An 18,522-nucleotide genomic window follows, 5' to 3' on the forward strand; every position below is an offset into this window, starting at 1 on the left:
TAAATTTCAAATGGACCCTGCTTTGTCTTTGCTCTCTGAATAAACTCAGAGATTACCTCTTCCTATGTCGACAGAGACAGACAAGGGCCTTTATGGCCCTTAAGGATGAGAACTTTAACCCCGAGGCACTAACTCGAATAATGGGACTTTTTCTTATCTTAATCTTTTTCTAATGGTAAAGATAAAATTGACACTTTATCAACTCTCTTATTTTATTGTATTTACCATCTATTCAATTAAGAAAATTTCTTTCTCATACAACGATTAAACATTCATGGAGATCATAAATTTGTATGACACAGCCATCCTGATTGGGATGGTTCTAAAATGTTTTTAAGCTGATTATTTTGTTCAGGCAATCACAAGTTTCCTTCTAGCTCCATGATCATTGAACAACTAATTTAATAGGGAATAAATGAAATAACTATATATCACCTAGCCTGTGTCTCCTTTAACCAAACTTTTCAGGTTAACAATTGTTACATTAGCAATAGAGTGAGACTATGTGGGCCCTGCATGTGTCCCACTTATGGCTAGGGCTTGATTTTGTGTGTGCCTTGAAAGGAAGCCACCCTCCCTCCACCCTTCTCCAAGGGAGACTTTCATTCCTGCCAGTAGTGGGGAGCAAGAGGTTGGGGCCAGAAGTCACCATTCTGCTATCCTCAGAGAGAGGGGGTACTGGGCTAGATATATATCTGCCCCCTAAAATATTGATTGGGCTCCATCTAACTTTTGATTTTTCTTGTCATTTCTGGAGAAGGGTAACTCCATTCTCTCTATCGAAGATTTGAACCCTTTTCCACCTAATACCAGTTCTACAATGAATACACATAGCAAATAAAAAAGAAACTTATTTATCCAAATCATAGCAAGACGAAAATCATAGAAAGTATACATAGGTGAATGTATACCAGACAATACAGAGTGAAGAAACTCTCTCGTTGGAGTGAAATAATTCAGCTCAACCAAGAATGTCCTCTACCTCACCGAAGGGGAAACTTGCAGAAGTCTCTGCAGTGGCGAGCTTGGAGTACTGACATGATGGAGACTGCCAGTCTTCCCAGTCTTTTCCTTCAGCACACTCAAGTGGGGTTGGCTTCTCTTTTGAAGCTGGAAGCTGCCTCAATTCTACACTTCAAGAAGACTTTCTTGGGACTTGGAGAGTCTAGAATGGGGGACTCCCACTTGAAAAATTTCCAAACAGGGAATGTCTGAGAACTGAAGGTCTTGCCTATTGACAAGCCATCCCACCCCTCAGGCACTGGAGGGTCTTCACCTCTGCAATAAGGAGAGCATCCAATTCCAGTGGGTTTTGGGACAGGTTCATATTTACTTACTTTTGTCTGGATCCTGGCAAAGGTGTTTAGTCTTCAGGGGCCAACCTGCTGTATGGCAGATATGTGTACCTGTCAGAATGATGAGGAACTGAGGACCATAAAGGTTGAATGACTGCCTTAAAGTCACAAAGTCCTGGGCCATTCAATCACTTTTCATCCTTATGTAGTGTAGCATCCATGGGAGACTGTTTTTGCCTTTCTTTATAATCACAGTGCTTGGCAGAATGCCTGGCACAGAGGGAGCATTTAATTAATACTTGACTGCCTAACTGAGAGTCTGTGGGGTGAGTCAAGTGAGGAGCAGAGGCAGATTTGGAGGCAACTCCAAATTAGCAGCAGTTAGGGCAGGTTATAAAAGTTGTAGGTGAGTGCCCTCTAGCGAAGTGTGGGATGGAAACAGTGGCCTTGCGGAGGGCCACTTGATGGTGAAAATGTGTATTACACACTCTTTGCTAGGGATGGAAAGAATTCTGGAGGTTGTAGGGAGCTGCACCAGCCGGCTATACATTTAACTCACACCACTTGTGCCATGGGAACTCTCTTTTCTGAAGCAGCTAGGTAGCACAGTGGATAGAGATCTGGGTCTAGAGTCAGGAAAGGCTGAGTTCAAATACAGCTTCAGACACTTATAAACTATGGGATCCTGGGCAAGTCACTTAACCTCGGTCTGCCTCAGTATCCTCGACTGTACAATGGGGAGATTAACAGCCAAACTCTGAGATTATTGTGAGGATCATATGAGGACGTATTTATAAAATGCCTGGCACACAGGTATTTTTATAAAGTAGCAAGTTAATTTTGAACCTAGGAATTAAAATACCTACACCTAGAGAGGGGAGAGGGCGGCAGCCACGCCCCTGGGAAGGTATAGTTTGGGGGAGTGGAGGGAGATGGGTGGGATGACCATCACTTTTAAGGAAATGGACAGGGGATGAGCCCGTCTTGTGGAGAAAGAGGGGAACACCTGATGTCTTTAAGATTTTTTCCCCTTTCTTTTCTTGTTTTATTTTCCTTCTGAGCAAATAACAACATTAGCAATAATAATAGTAATATTTCCCATTCCGGGGCTCAGTTTCCACCTCTTTGGACTCGGCCATCTCTTAGGTTCCTTCCACCCCGAAGTCCCTGGACCCCAAAGGATGTCCTGGACCAGCTAGGGAGAGCCTGGCGCCCTGGGGGAAGGATGCTCCAAGCCTGGGGAGGGATGCAGAAAGCCCAGGCGAGAGGCGCGGTGCTCTTGCGGACCCGGGCTAGGGCGCGAGCTGCCGCTGGGAGCGCTCGAGGCCCCGCAGGTCCAGGGGAAGGCTGCCCAGGCTGCGACTGTCCCCGCCCCGTCCCGCCCGGTCCTGCAGCTGCCGGAAGTGACTTTTCCCCCCCGGCGTTTCTGAAGCCCGGCTAGGGCTGCTCCAAATGCGGCGCTGCGCAGGGAAGGAGAGCTAAGCACGCGGAGGGAGGCGCCGCGGGGCCGGCCCAGGGTACGGGGACTAGGGGGAGGCGGGCCTAGGACGTGGTTCCTGCGCGGGTGGGAGCCCCTACAGGGCAGCCTGAGCCCGGGGCGGGGAGTAACTGCGTCAGCCTCCTCTCCGCTGCCTTGGCTCCCGGTTGTCCGTCCCCTGGACCGCATCCCTGGCTCCCTGCTAGGTGGGCTTTTTCGCCCCCTCCCCGCACCTCCTCTTACAGGCTTGGGGGGTTGGGGAGCAATTCAAGGCTAGTGAGCCATGTGGGGAAGGAGGGACGGACCGCCTGGCCGCAGGCCCCTACCTAGGTGCCGTGGGTGAGACACCACCTGGCGTTGTTCAGTCGTTTTTATTAGTATCCCACTCTTGTGGACCCCACTTGGGCATTTTCGTGGCAGAGATCCTGAAGTGGTTTGCCATTTCCCTCTCCAGTTTATTTTCAGATGAGAAAACTGAGGCAAATGGACTTACCTAGTGTCACACAGCTAGTAAGTGTCAGAGGCTGGATTTGAACCCATGAAGATGAGTTTTAGTGATTCCAAGTCCAGTCTCTACCGGGCTACCCACTGCTTCACCTAGTGGTCCCGCTGTCCTGCAGCTACTCCACAGGCTTATTGTGGTGCTCAAATGAGACATAAAAAGCACTTTGTAGACCTTAAAACACTATATAAGTGTTAGCTATTATTGTCAGAATTAATATTGTTGTTATTACCTGAGTTGCCAGTAGTCACACAACTAGTACAAGTGGCTAAGGTGGGATTCCAACCTAGGTCTAGTATGCTTTCCACGATGCCATGCTGTCTCTCATAATAATAAAATATATGTTTGCTTATGGACCATTGTGAAAATTTGGGGTGGATCTACCTATGGAAATATGTCCAGAGAAAGCTACTATGAACTGGATTTGGGGTCTGGTAATTCCTTCTAATTTTCTTATGGTATAATATTGAATCAGATCTCATATCCATTTTGAATTTATTGTGGTATATGGTATAAGAGTTGGTCTAAGCCTAATTTCTATCAGACTGCTTTCTAGTTTTCTCAGCAGTACTTATCAGATAGAGAGCTCTTTCCAAAGTAATTGACATCTTTGTATTTATTGAATATCAGATTATTCAGTTCCATTATTTCCGATTCTCCCTTGTCTAATTGATCTACTTCTGGGGGTTAGTAATTTAATTTCACTTCTTTTGTTTTCGTATAAGTGAAGTCTTTTGTGCTTTTTTCATTGGAAATATTAAGAGAGAAATTGTTTCTGTTTCAGAGCTTCATTGGGTAGATGTGTTCCTGACCAGCCAGAGGCCCGTGGAGGGAACACCATGGCCAATCGATCCTTCCTTTTCAGAATGGCTCCCTTCTCCAAAGTGAGACCGCGTCTTTGGGGTGCCAGTCAGCTGAAAGGTTGGCCCTGGGCATTTCTGGGCACAGCATGTGAGGGAAATGTCACAGATGTGGTAACTGAGGAGAGTCAAAGAGAGAGAATAAACCGGAAGGAGGAATCAAGCCAAAATCTTGTTTTTTGGCGGGAAAGGTAAGACTGAATCAGTCTTTATCCTCCCTTCCCTTTAAAGGGGCCTGAATCTGTGACCCTGCTATGTTTCTGTATCACTGAAAAGTAATGCGGCATTGCATGGGTCTGTGGAGACATCTGAAGCAATATCCTCAGACTGCTTACTTAAGCAAGTCAGAAGAATCCTTGCATGAGTGCTTTGGGCCCATGGAATACCTTCTTGGGTATAAGGAGGTTCTTGGCAAGGGTTAGATGTTGAATCAAGGGATCTTTCTGCTAGAAGGGGCTAAGACAAACATGTTGAAATCCATTGAGAGACTAGATAGGTTAGCAGTGAATAGTGTGCTCTGGTCCCTGTAGTAGTTATGGTATTCCCCACTTAAAGTGACTGTGTGTTGGTGAAAATTTACATGTAAATCAAATTATGTTTTCAGTGTATTAGATGGATTGCTTTTTTTCCCTCAGTGTATTGGACAGAGTGCTGGCCTTGGATTTGTATTACAAATCTGCCGCTGCCACTTATTGTCTGTGTGACTATAGGCAAGGAACTTAACCTCAATGGACCTTGATTTCCTCATCTGTAAAAGGGAACAATATCTGTAATACCTTACCCTATAGGGTTGTTGTGAAGCTTAAATGAGATTTTATAAATAAAGTGCTTTGCAGACTTTCAAGTGCTTTGTAAATGTCAGTTATTAAGAAAACATTTATTAAGACACATTCTATCCTTTTTCTCATTTCCTATCTTTGCATCAAGGGATTTATTCTGACAATTATTTGTGTGTATGTGTGTATGTATACAAACATGTAACAGTGTATGCTGTATGTATATAAACATGTAACACTTGTATGCTCTATACACGCATAAATATTGCATATACACATATATAAAATAACATATTGTACATATGTATTGTAATATATAGAACTATATTATAGGATAAATGGTATATAGTATATTATATATTATAGTACATCATATATTCTAATGTGCATATAAGTATATAATTCTAAAGAAAAAGCACAATATACATGCATGTATACACACATATACAATGTGCAATGGATATATGTATCCATTAATATTAGGTGTGGGGGGTGTGTGTGTATGGTGGCAACTGTTGCTGTCACTTCTCATTTGGGGTTTATTCTTTAAGGGAACTCTATGGCAAATCATGGAAGGCATGATTTTGTCACATCTAAATTTATCTGTGTTGAACCTCTTTTTTTCCTTCTGACATTGTTTGTCCATCTGTTCTTCTGTGCTTAAGTCTGCAATTTGAGAAAGGTCTTCTCCCCCAGTCAGGACTCCACAGTTCCCATCTTCTTGGGAGCATGAGAGAAGTCAGTGGTAGAGGACAAGGTAGTGGGAACTTTGGTTCAGAACCTGGAGACTGTCTTGCCTGTGGGAGGCATTTTCGAAATCTTTGTTGGATGATTGGATGAATGAGCTCAAGCCTAGATTTTTTTCTCTCAGGTTAGCAGATCAGATGTTACCCTTATGGAGACTGAACTATGAGGAACAACTGAAGGTAGGAGCCTTGTTGTTGCCTTGAGAGGGAATGTCCTAGAATTTTCTGGGTGGTGGAGAAGCAGCCTAAGAGGCTTTAAAAAGGAGAGCTGTTCCCTGGCTCAGAGAAGGGTAAGGAGACCCTTAACCATGAATAACGCACTTGCTGGCTATTAAGAGCAACCTTTGGTCTCTAGGGCTGTTGTACTTGGCTCCTTTCAATCTTTTCCTTTCTCTTTGATTATGTTCAGTTACCACCTATCAGGTCAAGTCAACAAACATTTATTAAGCACTTACTGTGTTCCAGGCAAGAAAGATAGTCCTGCCCTTAAGGAGCTTACATTCTAATGAGGGAAGAAAACTTAAAAGGAAGCTAAGGAGGTCAGGGGAGAGAAGATAAACTTGAGGGGACAAGGTAGAGAAAGTGAGGAGAGGAATAATACATGAGGGACCTGTGTATGTTCCTTAAAGTAGAGGTTCTAGGAGGAACCAGCAATTAGAAGAAATTTTCCAGTGCCTAGAACTTGCCTGCTAGGTCCCTTGCCTCAAGCCTCAGAAATCTGCTGATTTACATGAGTTCTCCAGAGTTTGTCTGGCTCCTTATGCTCTCCCATAGATGTGGGCATCCAAGTTACAGTTACTTGCATCAGGGAGGTAAGGAAGGCAGACCTGTGATTTAGGGAACTCTCGGTGTCAAAACTAAGATTGACAACTCATGTCTTACTTAGTTCCAGGGATGTGCCCATGGCCACCCAGCTAGTAAGTATCAGAGGAAGGACTTGAACCCAGGGCTTCCTGATGCCAAGGTTGGCCTTTTATCTTCTATGCCCAGCTGCCTCTCATGATTTATCTTCATGGTGGTCTTTTAAAATACTTTCATTTATAGTGATCAAATGAGATCTTTGTAGAGCACTTAGCACAGTGCCTGGAATGTAGTAGGTGCTTAATAAATGCTTCTTCCCTTCCAATCCCTTCCCAGTCATGAGCATTATAAAGTAAGTTGGCCAAGGGTCCCAATGAAACGTTTTTGGTGATCATGAAGAACACGTGAGCTAACTTTTTCCATTTAACTGTAACTTCTTATAGCTTCTACTGTTGTTTACAGTGAATATGTAAGTATTTTTTCCCATATTTTATTTTTTCCATATTTTAATTTTTAACATTTGTTCTAAAAAAATTTTGAATTCTAAATTCTCTCCCTCCCTTTTGCCCCTCCCCAACCCATTGAGAAGGCAAGTAATTGATATCAATTATACATATGAAGTCATATGTCAACTTAAAAAAGAATGCCTTTTATTGGTGCCTTTTGTATTTACATTATGGTGATCCTCCTAGAGGCAGCTTAGTAGCACCATAGTGCCCAGAGCCCTGGTCTTAGACTCAGAAAGTCCCATGCTCAAATGAGGCTTCATATACATATTACACGTGTGACCCTGAGCAAGTCATCTAACCTTCCCTTGGCCCAGTTTCCTTCCTTTCCAAATGAAACTTTTCATGATAAAAGAATAAGCAGAAACATCCAGTACTGTATATAGTAATCTACATTTAGGTCCTAGTTAGTGCAGATAATGAATTCTCTTCCCTTTCACCCCTCCCCTCCCCAAAACATCACATTTTAAAAATTTGTATTACAGCTAGGTTGTGCAGTGGATAGAGCATCAGGCCTGGAGTCAGGAAGACTCATCTTCCCGAGTTCAAATCTGACCTCAGACACTTACTAGCTGTGTGACCCTGGGAAAGTCACTTAACCCTGTTTGCCTCAGTTTTCTCATCTGTAAAATGAGCTGGATAAGGAAATGGCAAAACATTCCAGTATCTTTGCCATGAAAACCCCAAAATGGGATCACAAAGAATTGGACAGAAACAACTCAACAACAACAACAAATTTCCATTGGGCTGAGACCAATTACTGTGTTTTACATCAGAAGTGTTAAGCCCCATTGCAACCAGATTAAAATGTAATTGTGGGGAGGGGGTGGCCAGGTGGCTCAGTGAGTAAGAGCGCCATCCACGGCATTGAGAGATCCGGAATCGGTTCCAGCCTCAGATACTCAGCACCCATACAAAATAACTGGCTGTGTAACCTTGAGCAAGTTACTTAACCCCAATTGCTTTTTTAAAAAAAAATGTAATTGGGGAGTATTTAACAAAATAAATAAAGATATACCATGACAGAGATAATGTTAATAATGCAGTTTTCTGAGTCAGTTTGTTGCCCTGGCTTTTGTGGCTTCATATCTCTTTGAGTTTAATGCTACTATCTTACATAATTTTATTTATTTATTTTTTTAAAGCAATCGGGGTTAAGTAACTTGCCCAAGGTTACATGGCCAGTAATTTCTGAGTGTGGTGCTGAGTATCTAAGCCCAGATTTGATCCAGGTCATCCTGACACTGGAGCCGGTGCTCTTACTCGCTGTGCTACCTGGCCGCCCCATCTTACATAATTTTAAACACGATATTCTCTCTTTGTAAACCCTTGCCACTCTATCCTGAGGGCAGAGGTGTATTTTATTATTTGTTCTCAGAGGAGTTTTTTGGTTTTTAAGTTAGAGTTTGCCTTCCTTCCTTTTTCAGTGATTTTTTTCATTTACAGTGTTATAGTTGTGTATGCTCTTGTGGCTTTGCTTTTTTGGCATGTCGGTGTCAGCAAGCATCTATTAAACACCTACCGTGTGCTAGGTACTCCAGTAAGCCTTAGGGATACAATGAAAGGCAAAATGTATTCCCTGTTCTCAAGGAGATCACAATGTCATGGTTGATATGATTCCGTTCCTCTGGCGTATATTGACTTGTTGGGCCTAGACAAGAACTCTGCACTTGGCAGAGTACCAACAAGTACTCTAATGTTGATAGGTGCCTAGAGACTGTAATTCTTAGTACTCTTTGTCCCCCTTTGATGCTTCTTTGGCATCCTCACTGCAGAAGGGGACGGGGCCTCCAGAGGAGACATAACATGTATTCCTTCGTTGTCCTAAATTCAGCACCTGGAGCCAGCCTTTGAAGTCTTTTTTTTTTGTTTTTTAAGCCATCGGGGTTAAGTAACTTGCTCCAGGTTACACGGCCAGGTGTTTCTGGGTGGGTGCTAAGTGTCTGAGCCTGGAATCGATCTCCAGGTCTTCTCAACACTGGAGCCGATGCTCTTACTCGCTGTGCTACCTGGCCACCCCTCTTTGAAGTCTTTTAAGCATGATGGAACCCACCTGAGCTTACATTCTACTGGCATCAAAGTAGACGCACTCCCAACTACCGGTCCCAGAGTCCACACTGCACTGACCTCTCACTTTGTCCTTAGCATCTATGTGTTGATTATTCTGGAAACAGCCACAGCTGCTGGTGATATGGAGTCCCTCCAACTGGTGGTTGGTCAGGCTCACCCTGGGCTAAAACCTCGGAGTGGGGCTGGGCTGGCTGATTCCTGCTGGCCTGTCGGGCTGTTCTCAGAGAGAGGTTAGCTTCTCTGTGTCATTTTGTGGGTTCTGAAGCCCCAAAGTTTGTTCGGAGTCCCCTTTTACATGAATTGGGGAAGGTGGAAGCTAGAGCCAAGTGGAGGTCCTGTTTCTACTCCCATGTTTTTTTTTTTTCATATAACAAATTAAGAAGCAGTGAATATTTTTATATAGATAGGTTTTTCCTTTTTTTCATTTAATATTTCTGTTTTATATTGCCAGATTACCCTCTAAAATGCTTATATTAGAGTATCTGTTTTTCCCATAGCCCCATCAATGATTTTTCTTAATTTTTTTTTTTTATAATTTGGATCTTTCTAAAGTAGTATTATGATTTCAGAAGGAGAATAGGGCTAAATAGGATTGAGGGTTTTTTGTATTTTGCCTTTTTTTTGTTGAATGTCATGGCTAAAGAATTCATTGCTAAGAGGTCAAACTGCTAATGATAAGTTTCTGTGTACTAACCTAGGCTAGTCCTTGGAATACTTGCCTTGATCTATTGCTAGGTCTATACTCAAAGCTTATGATCTAGTGACATAGACTTCAAGCACCTAGAGTTACTGCCATCCCATGATGAGGTATCAAGACAGGACAAAGCTAGAAAAAAAAGAATAAAAATGAGAAAAAAGACATGACATGCAGTTGAAGCAACTCAACTTTGCCCTATTCAAACAAGTTATTGATGATAAAAAATAAATGAAAGAAAGGACAGTGACCCTGATTATAACAATTTCATATGAGTGTTTAGCCAGTGTAAATCAGTTACCATAACAAGAAGACCAAAAAAGTCTAGCAAGCACCTTAGTCAGCAAACTCTTGACTCATTTGCCAAGTGGAAAGAGAGGGCAACTGAGAGTAACACTGGTTTAGAATACAAAATTGTGTGTAAAGTCTTATAGAGATCTGGAAAATGATGGAAAATTATGAGCAGTATTGCAAGATAAAAATGGAGGGTAAGCTCAGTTTAAAGAAAACTTGGCAAGAGACCCACTTAAAGCAAAGTTATTCTGGTGACATTTAAGCATGAAATGGGAAGGAGAGCAACAGACAGAAGAAAGGAAAAGATTTGCAAAGAGTTTATGCAAGCAATCAAGTAATGTTTCTTAAGTACAAACCATGTGCTAGGCGGTTTTTTTTTTAACCATCAAGGACAGATCCTCTATACTTAGACTTTAAACAACATAGTCCCAGATGTGCTTATAGAGGAAGTAAAAATGACACTAAAGAATAAAGAAATGAGAAAAGTGGTCAAATTAGACCAAGTATACAGAGAAAAAAAATCAGTGATAGAGGTGGCAAAATTGTGAATTCTTTGAAGCATTGATGCATAGGGTGTCCTAAGGAGGGAAAGATATACAAAGTCATGAAAAAAAAAAAAACCTCAGGTCTTATTAGTATAAAAAAAAGTGACTGAAGGAATATCAACAAAAATTGGCCTATATCTTTCTTTTCTTGCCTGTATATAATTGTTTTGATGATCATCTGAAAACACATCAAGGGCCATCTTTGATGAAGGTTTTAGCAGGGAACAGGTAGCCTTTTGCAAGTGATTTTCCACAGGAGACTGCACCTTGCCACATTGTGTTGAAAGATGAAGAGAAGACCCCACTGTACTTTTTGTTACATTTGTTATTTCATTTGATTCTCACAGCAAGCCTGTGACCCTGAGAGAGTCACTTAACCTCGGTCTGCCTCAGTTTTCTTCATTGTAAAAATGAGGATAGTAATAGGGTTGTTGTGAGGATCAAATGAAATAATAATTCTAAAGTGCCTGACACATAGTTAAGTGCTATACAAACGCTAGCTATTTTTTGGTGCTTTAATTTTACCCATTTTTGCCCAGGATCACGCAACTATTCAGTGTCTAAGGCTGAATTTGAACTCAGGGCTGCCAGGCTCCAAGTCCAGTGTTCTGTGCACTGTGCCACCTAGCTGCCTAAAAGTGTAGGGGAAGAATATGACTGAATAGAGTTAGGGTTGTGGAAGGCTTTGAATTGGAATTTTAACTTTATTTGGTAGGCAGTAGAGATCCATTGAAAGCATTTGGAGCTGAGGAGTAAGTAGCATGGTCAGGTAAAAGCTTGTTTATTTTTCCCCATCACAGGTGAAATTTGAAAGTCTGAAGAAAAATCTGGAGACTCTAGAAACTCGCCTCCGCAAGATTGGTGCTGGTGATTTACAGCCCACTGCAGCAAGGTCTGAGAGGCTGTGTTCTCTTCTCCATCCCTTTTTGCCTTCTGTAAGTTCCTACCTCCCTGTTTTGTATCTAACGGAGACCGCCTCCCCTGAGGCCCAATGAAACCTGTGTGTGTGGTTTTCTGTTGTGTTTGAGACCTCTCCACCATAGGCCCTTTCTGACAGTGTAGTGTGCCTTCCTGAGCCGCTGTGCACGTCATCATTTGGCTACATCTGAAGGAAGACTGTTCCTTTCTTTTAATACCTTTCAATGTTGGCTTTCTTTGACTTGTTTTTCTTTTTCTGCTTTCTACCCCTGCCAGCCTGTCATTGATGGTTACAGAAATAAATCTTCTTTCTCTATTAACCAAGGCCCAGATGGCAACCCAAAGACCGTGGGGTATTACCTGAAGTCTTGGGGAGGTGAGTCTAAACCCATGACGGGGAGAAATAATGAACCAAGGACCCTGGGGCAAGGGGAGGATCCCAGGAGGATAGAACATGCACCGTAACAGTGCCAGGCCTTTGGGGAGTGACCAGGAGAGAACAGAGGTGGGGGCAGGGAGGCTTCTTGACTTTGCTCAATCCTTATCATAATTGAGTTTCTTTTTTCTATTCTGTCTTACATCCCTGGAACAGCCTCCTCATTCCAAAAGCAATGACCCTTGTCATTTTGAAACCCTCTTATAAATGAGCAGCATACCCCTGCCTTTTTAAAAATGGTATTCTAAAGTGTTCCAGCCCAATCCAACTGACCCCAACCAGCATTTATTAAGTACCACATAGCCCTATGTGCTGGGGATACAGAGACCAATTGAAATACAGTACCTGCCTTCAAGGAGTTTACATTCCACTGGGGGAATACAACATGTACACAGATACATGCATGTAGATAAGCAGCACATGTGTATATATACATGTGTGTATGTGTATCATATCATTGTAGTATATATACAGATATATACCTACATACACATATACGTTTGTATATAAAATAGGATAATTTGAGAAAGGAATGAACACTAATTGCTAAAAAGGAATGGCAAAGACTTTCTGTGGGAGTTGGTACGTGAGCTGAGCCTCGAAGGAAGTTAAGGATTCTAAGATAGCGTGGTGAAGAGGGGGTACATCCCAGGCATGGAGGACAGCCTGTACCAAAGCATGGAGGTAGGAAATGGAGTGCTGAGTTCAGGGAACAGCCGGTAAATAGTGGAAGGATAAGTAATAGCAAGAGAAATCGTCCTGTTTCTCTGAGATACTATCTCATCATGGTTAGTCTGTTTCCATTCCTAAACTAATGGGGTTTCCCATGGAACCAAATGTTATCATTTACAGTGAGTGGATCTGTATAGTATCTATGGCCCTTACATTAGAAGCCATCAGGTCAGGGGTTCTGGTGTTTTATCTCACCTTTATCCACAGTACTAACTGGGAAGTAGAATAAACAACTGCGGTTTACTGTAAAGTCAGGGGAAAAGTGTATACTGTGTTATTTTGGCAAGTCTGAGACAGATTGAACAGGTATCAGAGAAAATAGCTTTGAAGGACTCTAGAAAGCTAGGTGGCTCCAAGATAGAGCGCTAGGCCTGGAGTCAGGAGCACCTGAGTTCGAATCTATCCTCGGGGACTTACTAGCTGTGTGACCCTGGACACTTAATCACTTAACCTCTTGCCTCTGTTTCCTCATCTCTAAAGTGGGGATAATTATAGTACCTGTCTCCAAAAGCTGTTATGAGGCTCAAACGAGATAATATTGCAAACTTGAGAGTGCCAAATACAAACTAGCTGTTATCAATGCAGGGATTCCTTGTGGCCTCAGGGAACTCACAATGATGCCCACCTTATTCCTCTCTGCATAAAAGTGGTAGGCTTAAGGTACAGAGGTGCAGGCTGGGACAGATATCTTCAGATGTGGCTAAGATGTCAATTTGTCTCTCTTGACTACTTATTACAAGGGAGGAATTATTGTATATGTATGGATGGGAGGACAGTCATTGGAAAGTGACGTTGAGATATCAGTCTATAAAGAGCATCAATGAAATGTTTACAAGGGCAAAAAGGCCAGCTCTCACTGAATCACTGACAGCAAGAGCTGGGAGGGCCCTCGGGGGCCATCCAGGGCAGCCCATATGTAAACAAGAGTCCTTTGTACCATGGGCGCTTCTCAGTCCTCATCTAACTGTGGTTTGAAGACCTCCAGGGAGGGGTATCTGCTACTACCTCAGGCAGCCTGGTCCACTTTGAGACAACTTTAACTACTAGGAAGTTTTTCCTTAGATCAAGCCAAAACGTGACTCTTTGAAACTTCCATGTACTACCCCTAGTTCTGCCTTCTGGGACTCAGAGGAACAAGTTTACCCTCTTCCATGTTGGACGCCCTTCAACTGCTTGAAAACATCTGTCACATCCAACCCTGAGCCTTCTCTTCTCCATGCTATGCAACCTTATGTCCTTTAACTAGCCTTCCTGTGGCACCAACTCTCAGCCCTTCATTGTCCTGGTTACCCTCCTGGATGCACTCCAGCTTATCTTAAAATCTGGCCCTGTAACTGAACACAGTTGTACAGATGTGGTCTGTGTAGGTCAGAGGACAGCATTAGTAGATGATTTTTTTTAAGAAAAGCCAATTTAATGGCTCAGGATTCAATGTCATGGGGTTTCCTCTGTCATGTAGGACTTCCCTGAATTATGCATTTCTGTGTCTGTTGAAAGAAGGAATTGGGGTTGTGGGGTGTCATTTCCAGAAAACTTTGGAACTAAATCTTTGCCTTACCTTAGGGTCGAATATTTTCTGCGTACAACCTAGCCACCTGAAAGATATACCTGGAAAGCACAACCAAGTGGCACAGGTAAGAGGGGTAAGGACTCCCTGGGGATGGCGCTGAGCACGACTCTGTAGCGGCTGAGAAGACAAGGGTGTTCGCCTCCAGTGACCCATGGCTTGTTCCGTTGGTGCGCCATTCAGCTCACCGGCCCTGAGCTAGAAGGGGTGGCCCAATAGGAACGGGGCTCTCTTTGTATATGTATCAGGGACATTTGGAAGGGAATGGGAATAGAGTAGGGAGAGAACTGCAGGGGAGAGATGTATTTGTGTCACATCTCTTGTCGGAGGCATTTGGAGGGTTAGAATTGAGAGGAGTCCTATAGTGCAGGGGATGTGCCCCTATTTAGTCCCTCTTATGTATCATTTCAGCATAGTTCTCCTTATCACCCCGTGGGGGCTTCAGCCCATTTCCCAGAGATCTCCTGCTTTTCTTAAATGTCTCAGAAACCTGAGAAGTAAATTAATAACTCATATTTATATAGCATGTTAAGATTTGCAAAGCACTTTACTCAAAGTAAGCCTGTGAAGTAGATGATGCAAATATTATTTGTCCCATTTATAGGTGGGGAAACTGAGGCCCATTGGTTCAGTGATGTTTCTGTGTTACCCAGCTAGAGCTAGGATTCCAACCCAGGACTTCTGACTTCAAAGTCAGTGTCCTTTCCACCATACCATGTGGGTGGTCTACATGGATTTTATTCATTTATTCACCAATATTTTATTGATAGTCTGGTTTTTTTTTTACATTGTTTTCTAACTTCTTGCATTTTCCCATGCATCCTCCTGCCCCTCCCTCCCCATCTCCTATGGCCTATGGAATGCTCTGTTGTAACAAATTATAAACAAAACAAATCAGCACATTGGCCATGTTTGATAATGTACTTTTCATTTCACACTGTAGTCCAACTCCACCCGCTATTTAAGAAATAGGACACAGAATGTAGAGTTTAGAAAAAAGGTAAAGGCAAAGAATGGGTCTCCAACCCTGTAATTTTAGTCACCATTACTGGTTTTCCATACAAGTTAGAACTTTGGATGTCAAGTTTAACAGACATTTATAAGGCCTTATGAGATAGTTGAAGTGCTAGCCTATTTGTATGCACCACAAAGAAAGAAGGAATTAGATTACCTAATAGGTTAGCAGATAGGGCAGCTAGGTGGATCAGTGGAGAGAGTACTGGGCCTGCAGCCAAGAAGCCTCATCTTCATGAGCTGGGCTCAGACAGCAGCTGTATGATCCTGGGCAAGTCACTTTACCCTGAGTTCCTCATCTATAAAGTGAGGTGGAGAAGGAAATGGCAAACCACTCCAATATCCTTTCCAAGAAAACCCCAAATAGGGTCACAGAGAGTTGGAGAAGTGTAATGGTGTAGTGCCAATGCAATATTTACAGCACCCACCATCATGATAAAGACAGTGACTATAAGTATTGCATGACATTGGATCGCAAAATATACCAGATTCTCCAGATGGAGGATAGAACTAAAGCATTTATTTACCCTTTTTTTTTTTTTGGCTTTTTGGAGGGCAATTGGGGCTAAGTGATTTGCCCAAGGTCACACTGCTAATTTTTGTGTTGAGTGCCTGAGGCCACATTTGAACTCAGATCCTCCTGACTCCAGGGCCGGTGCTCTATTCACTGTGCTACCTAGCTTCCCCTAAAACATTTATTTAGACATAAGAAAACTCAATCCCAAAACCAGTAAGCCAATTCCATCATAGTACCAAAGATATTCAGAAGCCATAATAACACTGAGAGCCATATCATCCTTTAGACTTCCCACAAACCAATACAAGATCAATATTTACTCACAATACTCTCTATCTCCTTGCCTGAGGTCCTCTGTCCCCCACCATCTGGCTAGCTCTGACTAGCTTCCTGTGGGCTCTGCTGCACCCTTCAGCAAATTCCCTCCATCACAGGCTCCATGTGACTACATTTAGCCTATTAGGGGGCAGAGTTTACTTTCAAAGCAGGGGAGGTCTTCAAACTCCCCCCTAGGTCTATTAAGGGGCAGGGAAGACCTCCCCGGCTTGAAAGTAAACTTTGCCCCCTAATAGGCTGAATGTAATCACATGGAGCCTGTGATGGAGGGAATTTGCTGAAGGGTACAGCAGAGGCCACAGGAAGCTGGGATTCAGAGCTAGACTAGTTGGCCAGGGGAGAGGATGCTCAGGCAAGGAGTCAGATAGGCTCATGAGTAAATATTGATCTTTAATTGGTTTGTGGGAAGACTGAAGGATGCTTGGGCTCTCTGTGTAGTTATGGCTTTTTAACTTCTTTACTACTCTGATGGAATCGGCTTACTGGTTTTGGGATTTGGTTTTCTGGTGTCTAAATAAATGCTTTGCTTCTGACCTCTATATGGAGAGTTTGTTATATTTTGCGATCAAGCACCATGTGGGAATATTTATAGTCACGATCTTTATCGTGATTGTGGGTGCTGCAAATATTGCGTTGGCTCTATAACAAGACAACAACAGCAAAAACAGCTGCACAGCAGCAGTGGCAGATGCCCAGTTATAGGAGTTAATAGGGAAAACGTGGGATCACTTCTGTTGGCTGTAAATAACAGAATTAGCAATACAGTCTTGGGTTATCTTATCAGGAATGGTTGCCTGAAGAAGATGAATGGGCCAAGATGGAAGGTTTTTAATTTCTTGTCGGGGAAGATTTGAAGAGGTTAGAAATTCATCCATTCAGGCAACTCCTAGGATGTTGCAATGACATCAATGCAGATCAGTGACTTATCTCAGAGTCTCTAAGAGCTGTCTGAGGACACCGAGAGGTTAAATGTCTTGCTTATGGTCATACAACTAGTGTCTGTCAGAGGTATGACTTGAGTCAACATTTCTGACTCCAATGCCTGACTCCACCTTGACTTGTGATATTAAATGCTACTACAGCTGGATCTTGATTAGTGAGAATATTGAATCCCCTGAAGTGGTTGCATGTTTTCAAATTTGCACCATTTGTAATTATATCATTATGAAATTATTTAAAATATCATTATTGGTTCCAGCCCAATGAAAATATGCAGAGGGGATTCGTTATTGGCATCAATGGAGACCTAGTTGTATAAATAAGATAACTGCTACTTCTGTGAAAGGAAAAACTTTGGCATATGGCTTCCTGTCCCAACTCTGTTCTCTACTACCTGTGTGACTTTAGGTAAATCCTATCCCCTCTCTAGTACTCAGTTTTTCTATTTCTAAAAAAAAAAAGGGTGTTGGACTAGATGCCCTCCCAAGTCCCAGTTATATATCTTGTCAATCCTCGGTGTTTTCTTTTTTCTCAGTGCTTTGAGGCATTTCTGCAGCAGTCCACTCTGGGTGCCTGCATTGATTCTCGCAAAGGGGGACCCTGGCATGAGCTCACAGTGCGTACCACCTTCTTGGGGCAAACGATGGCCATTATCATCTTCAATCCCCAGATATTAAGTCAGGTGAGACTCTTGGTGCTTGGCCTTGGGTAGCATGGGACAACTCTTTCTATGGGAACAGTAGGGCCAACATTGGCTGGTGAAAGTGGCAGAAACCTGATGCTGAGTTAGAGGGTGAGAGGAGCCTTGTGGCATGCCTAAAAAATGCCATTTGACCATGCTGATGTTTTTGAACTGGGTTATTGACCATCTCCCCATGACCTTCTTGGTGATGTCATGAGAACCATTTTACCCATGTGTGTCAAAGGCTTACTGGTGTCCAAATGCAGTCCCAGGGGATCCTCTCAGCTTATTGGGTGAACTGAGGGATAGAAAGTAAGGAATCAGGGTTATTGTTATTTTGCTGTGTTTCTAGAGAGCTTGACATTACTGCAAAAGCATAAGGATAGACTAGGTATTGCTAACTTGAGGAAATTATCAGGGAAATAGCATCCCATGGGAAAGTACACTCTCTTGGAAAAACTATGGAAACCTTCTCAACTTACAGTACTTGTTCCTAGAATATTCCAATTAAATCCTAGTCAATGTGACCTACTAACTATTCCTTCATCAGTTTCCTAACTTTGTACCTCCTTTTAGGACCTAGTGATCCTAACCTCCCTGTTTGTTTTTTGATTCTAAGGCAGACAGAGGTTAAGTGACTTGCCCAGAGTCATGCAGATTATAAGTGTCTGAAGCTGGTTTGAATTCAGGTCTTCCTGACTCCAGGTCTGGTGCGGTAATCCTCCTAACCACCTAGTATATCTGGGCAAGTCACTTAACCTCTGTCCTCCTCAATTTCCTCAACTGTAAAACTGGGATAATGACAATACCTATCT

At 42.7% G+C, this 18,522-nt stretch overlaps 1 protein-coding gene across 5 annotated transcripts in view; it reads left to right on the forward strand.

The window, feature by feature from the left end:
- Window positions 1-18,522, forward strand: part of LOC138167959 (tRNA (uracil-5-)-methyltransferase homolog B-like) — a 42,535-nt gene that overhangs the window by 16,768 nt on the left and 7,245 nt on the right. For 2 of the 5 annotated variants that reach the window (XM_069096936.1, XM_069096933.1), the window contains exons 2-7: window positions 4,059-4,325; window positions 5,782-5,836; window positions 11,367-11,501; window positions 11,761-11,860; window positions 14,216-14,286; window positions 17,561-17,707. In XM_069096936.1, the coding sequence (XP_068953037.1) occupies window positions 4,059-4,325; window positions 5,782-5,836; window positions 11,367-11,501; window positions 11,761-11,860; window positions 14,216-14,286; window positions 17,561-17,707 (775 nt within the window). Of the gene's footprint in view, window positions 1-2,641; window positions 2,813-2,834; window positions 2,979-4,057; window positions 4,326-5,781; window positions 5,837-11,366; window positions 11,502-11,760; window positions 11,861-14,215; window positions 14,287-17,560; window positions 17,708-18,522 lie in introns of those variants that run through there. The other 3 variants (XM_069096934.1, XM_069096935.1, XM_069096937.1) reach the window with 3 other exon arrangements.

This window comes from Petaurus breviceps, unplaced genomic scaffold, assembly GCF_028583685.1.
Source record: "Petaurus breviceps papuanus isolate PSGF00001 unplaced genomic scaffold, PetGlider_PUasm1.0 339, whole genome shotgun sequence".
Classification (NCBI taxonomy): Eukaryota; Metazoa; Chordata; class Mammalia; order Diprotodontia; family Petauridae; genus Petaurus; species Petaurus breviceps.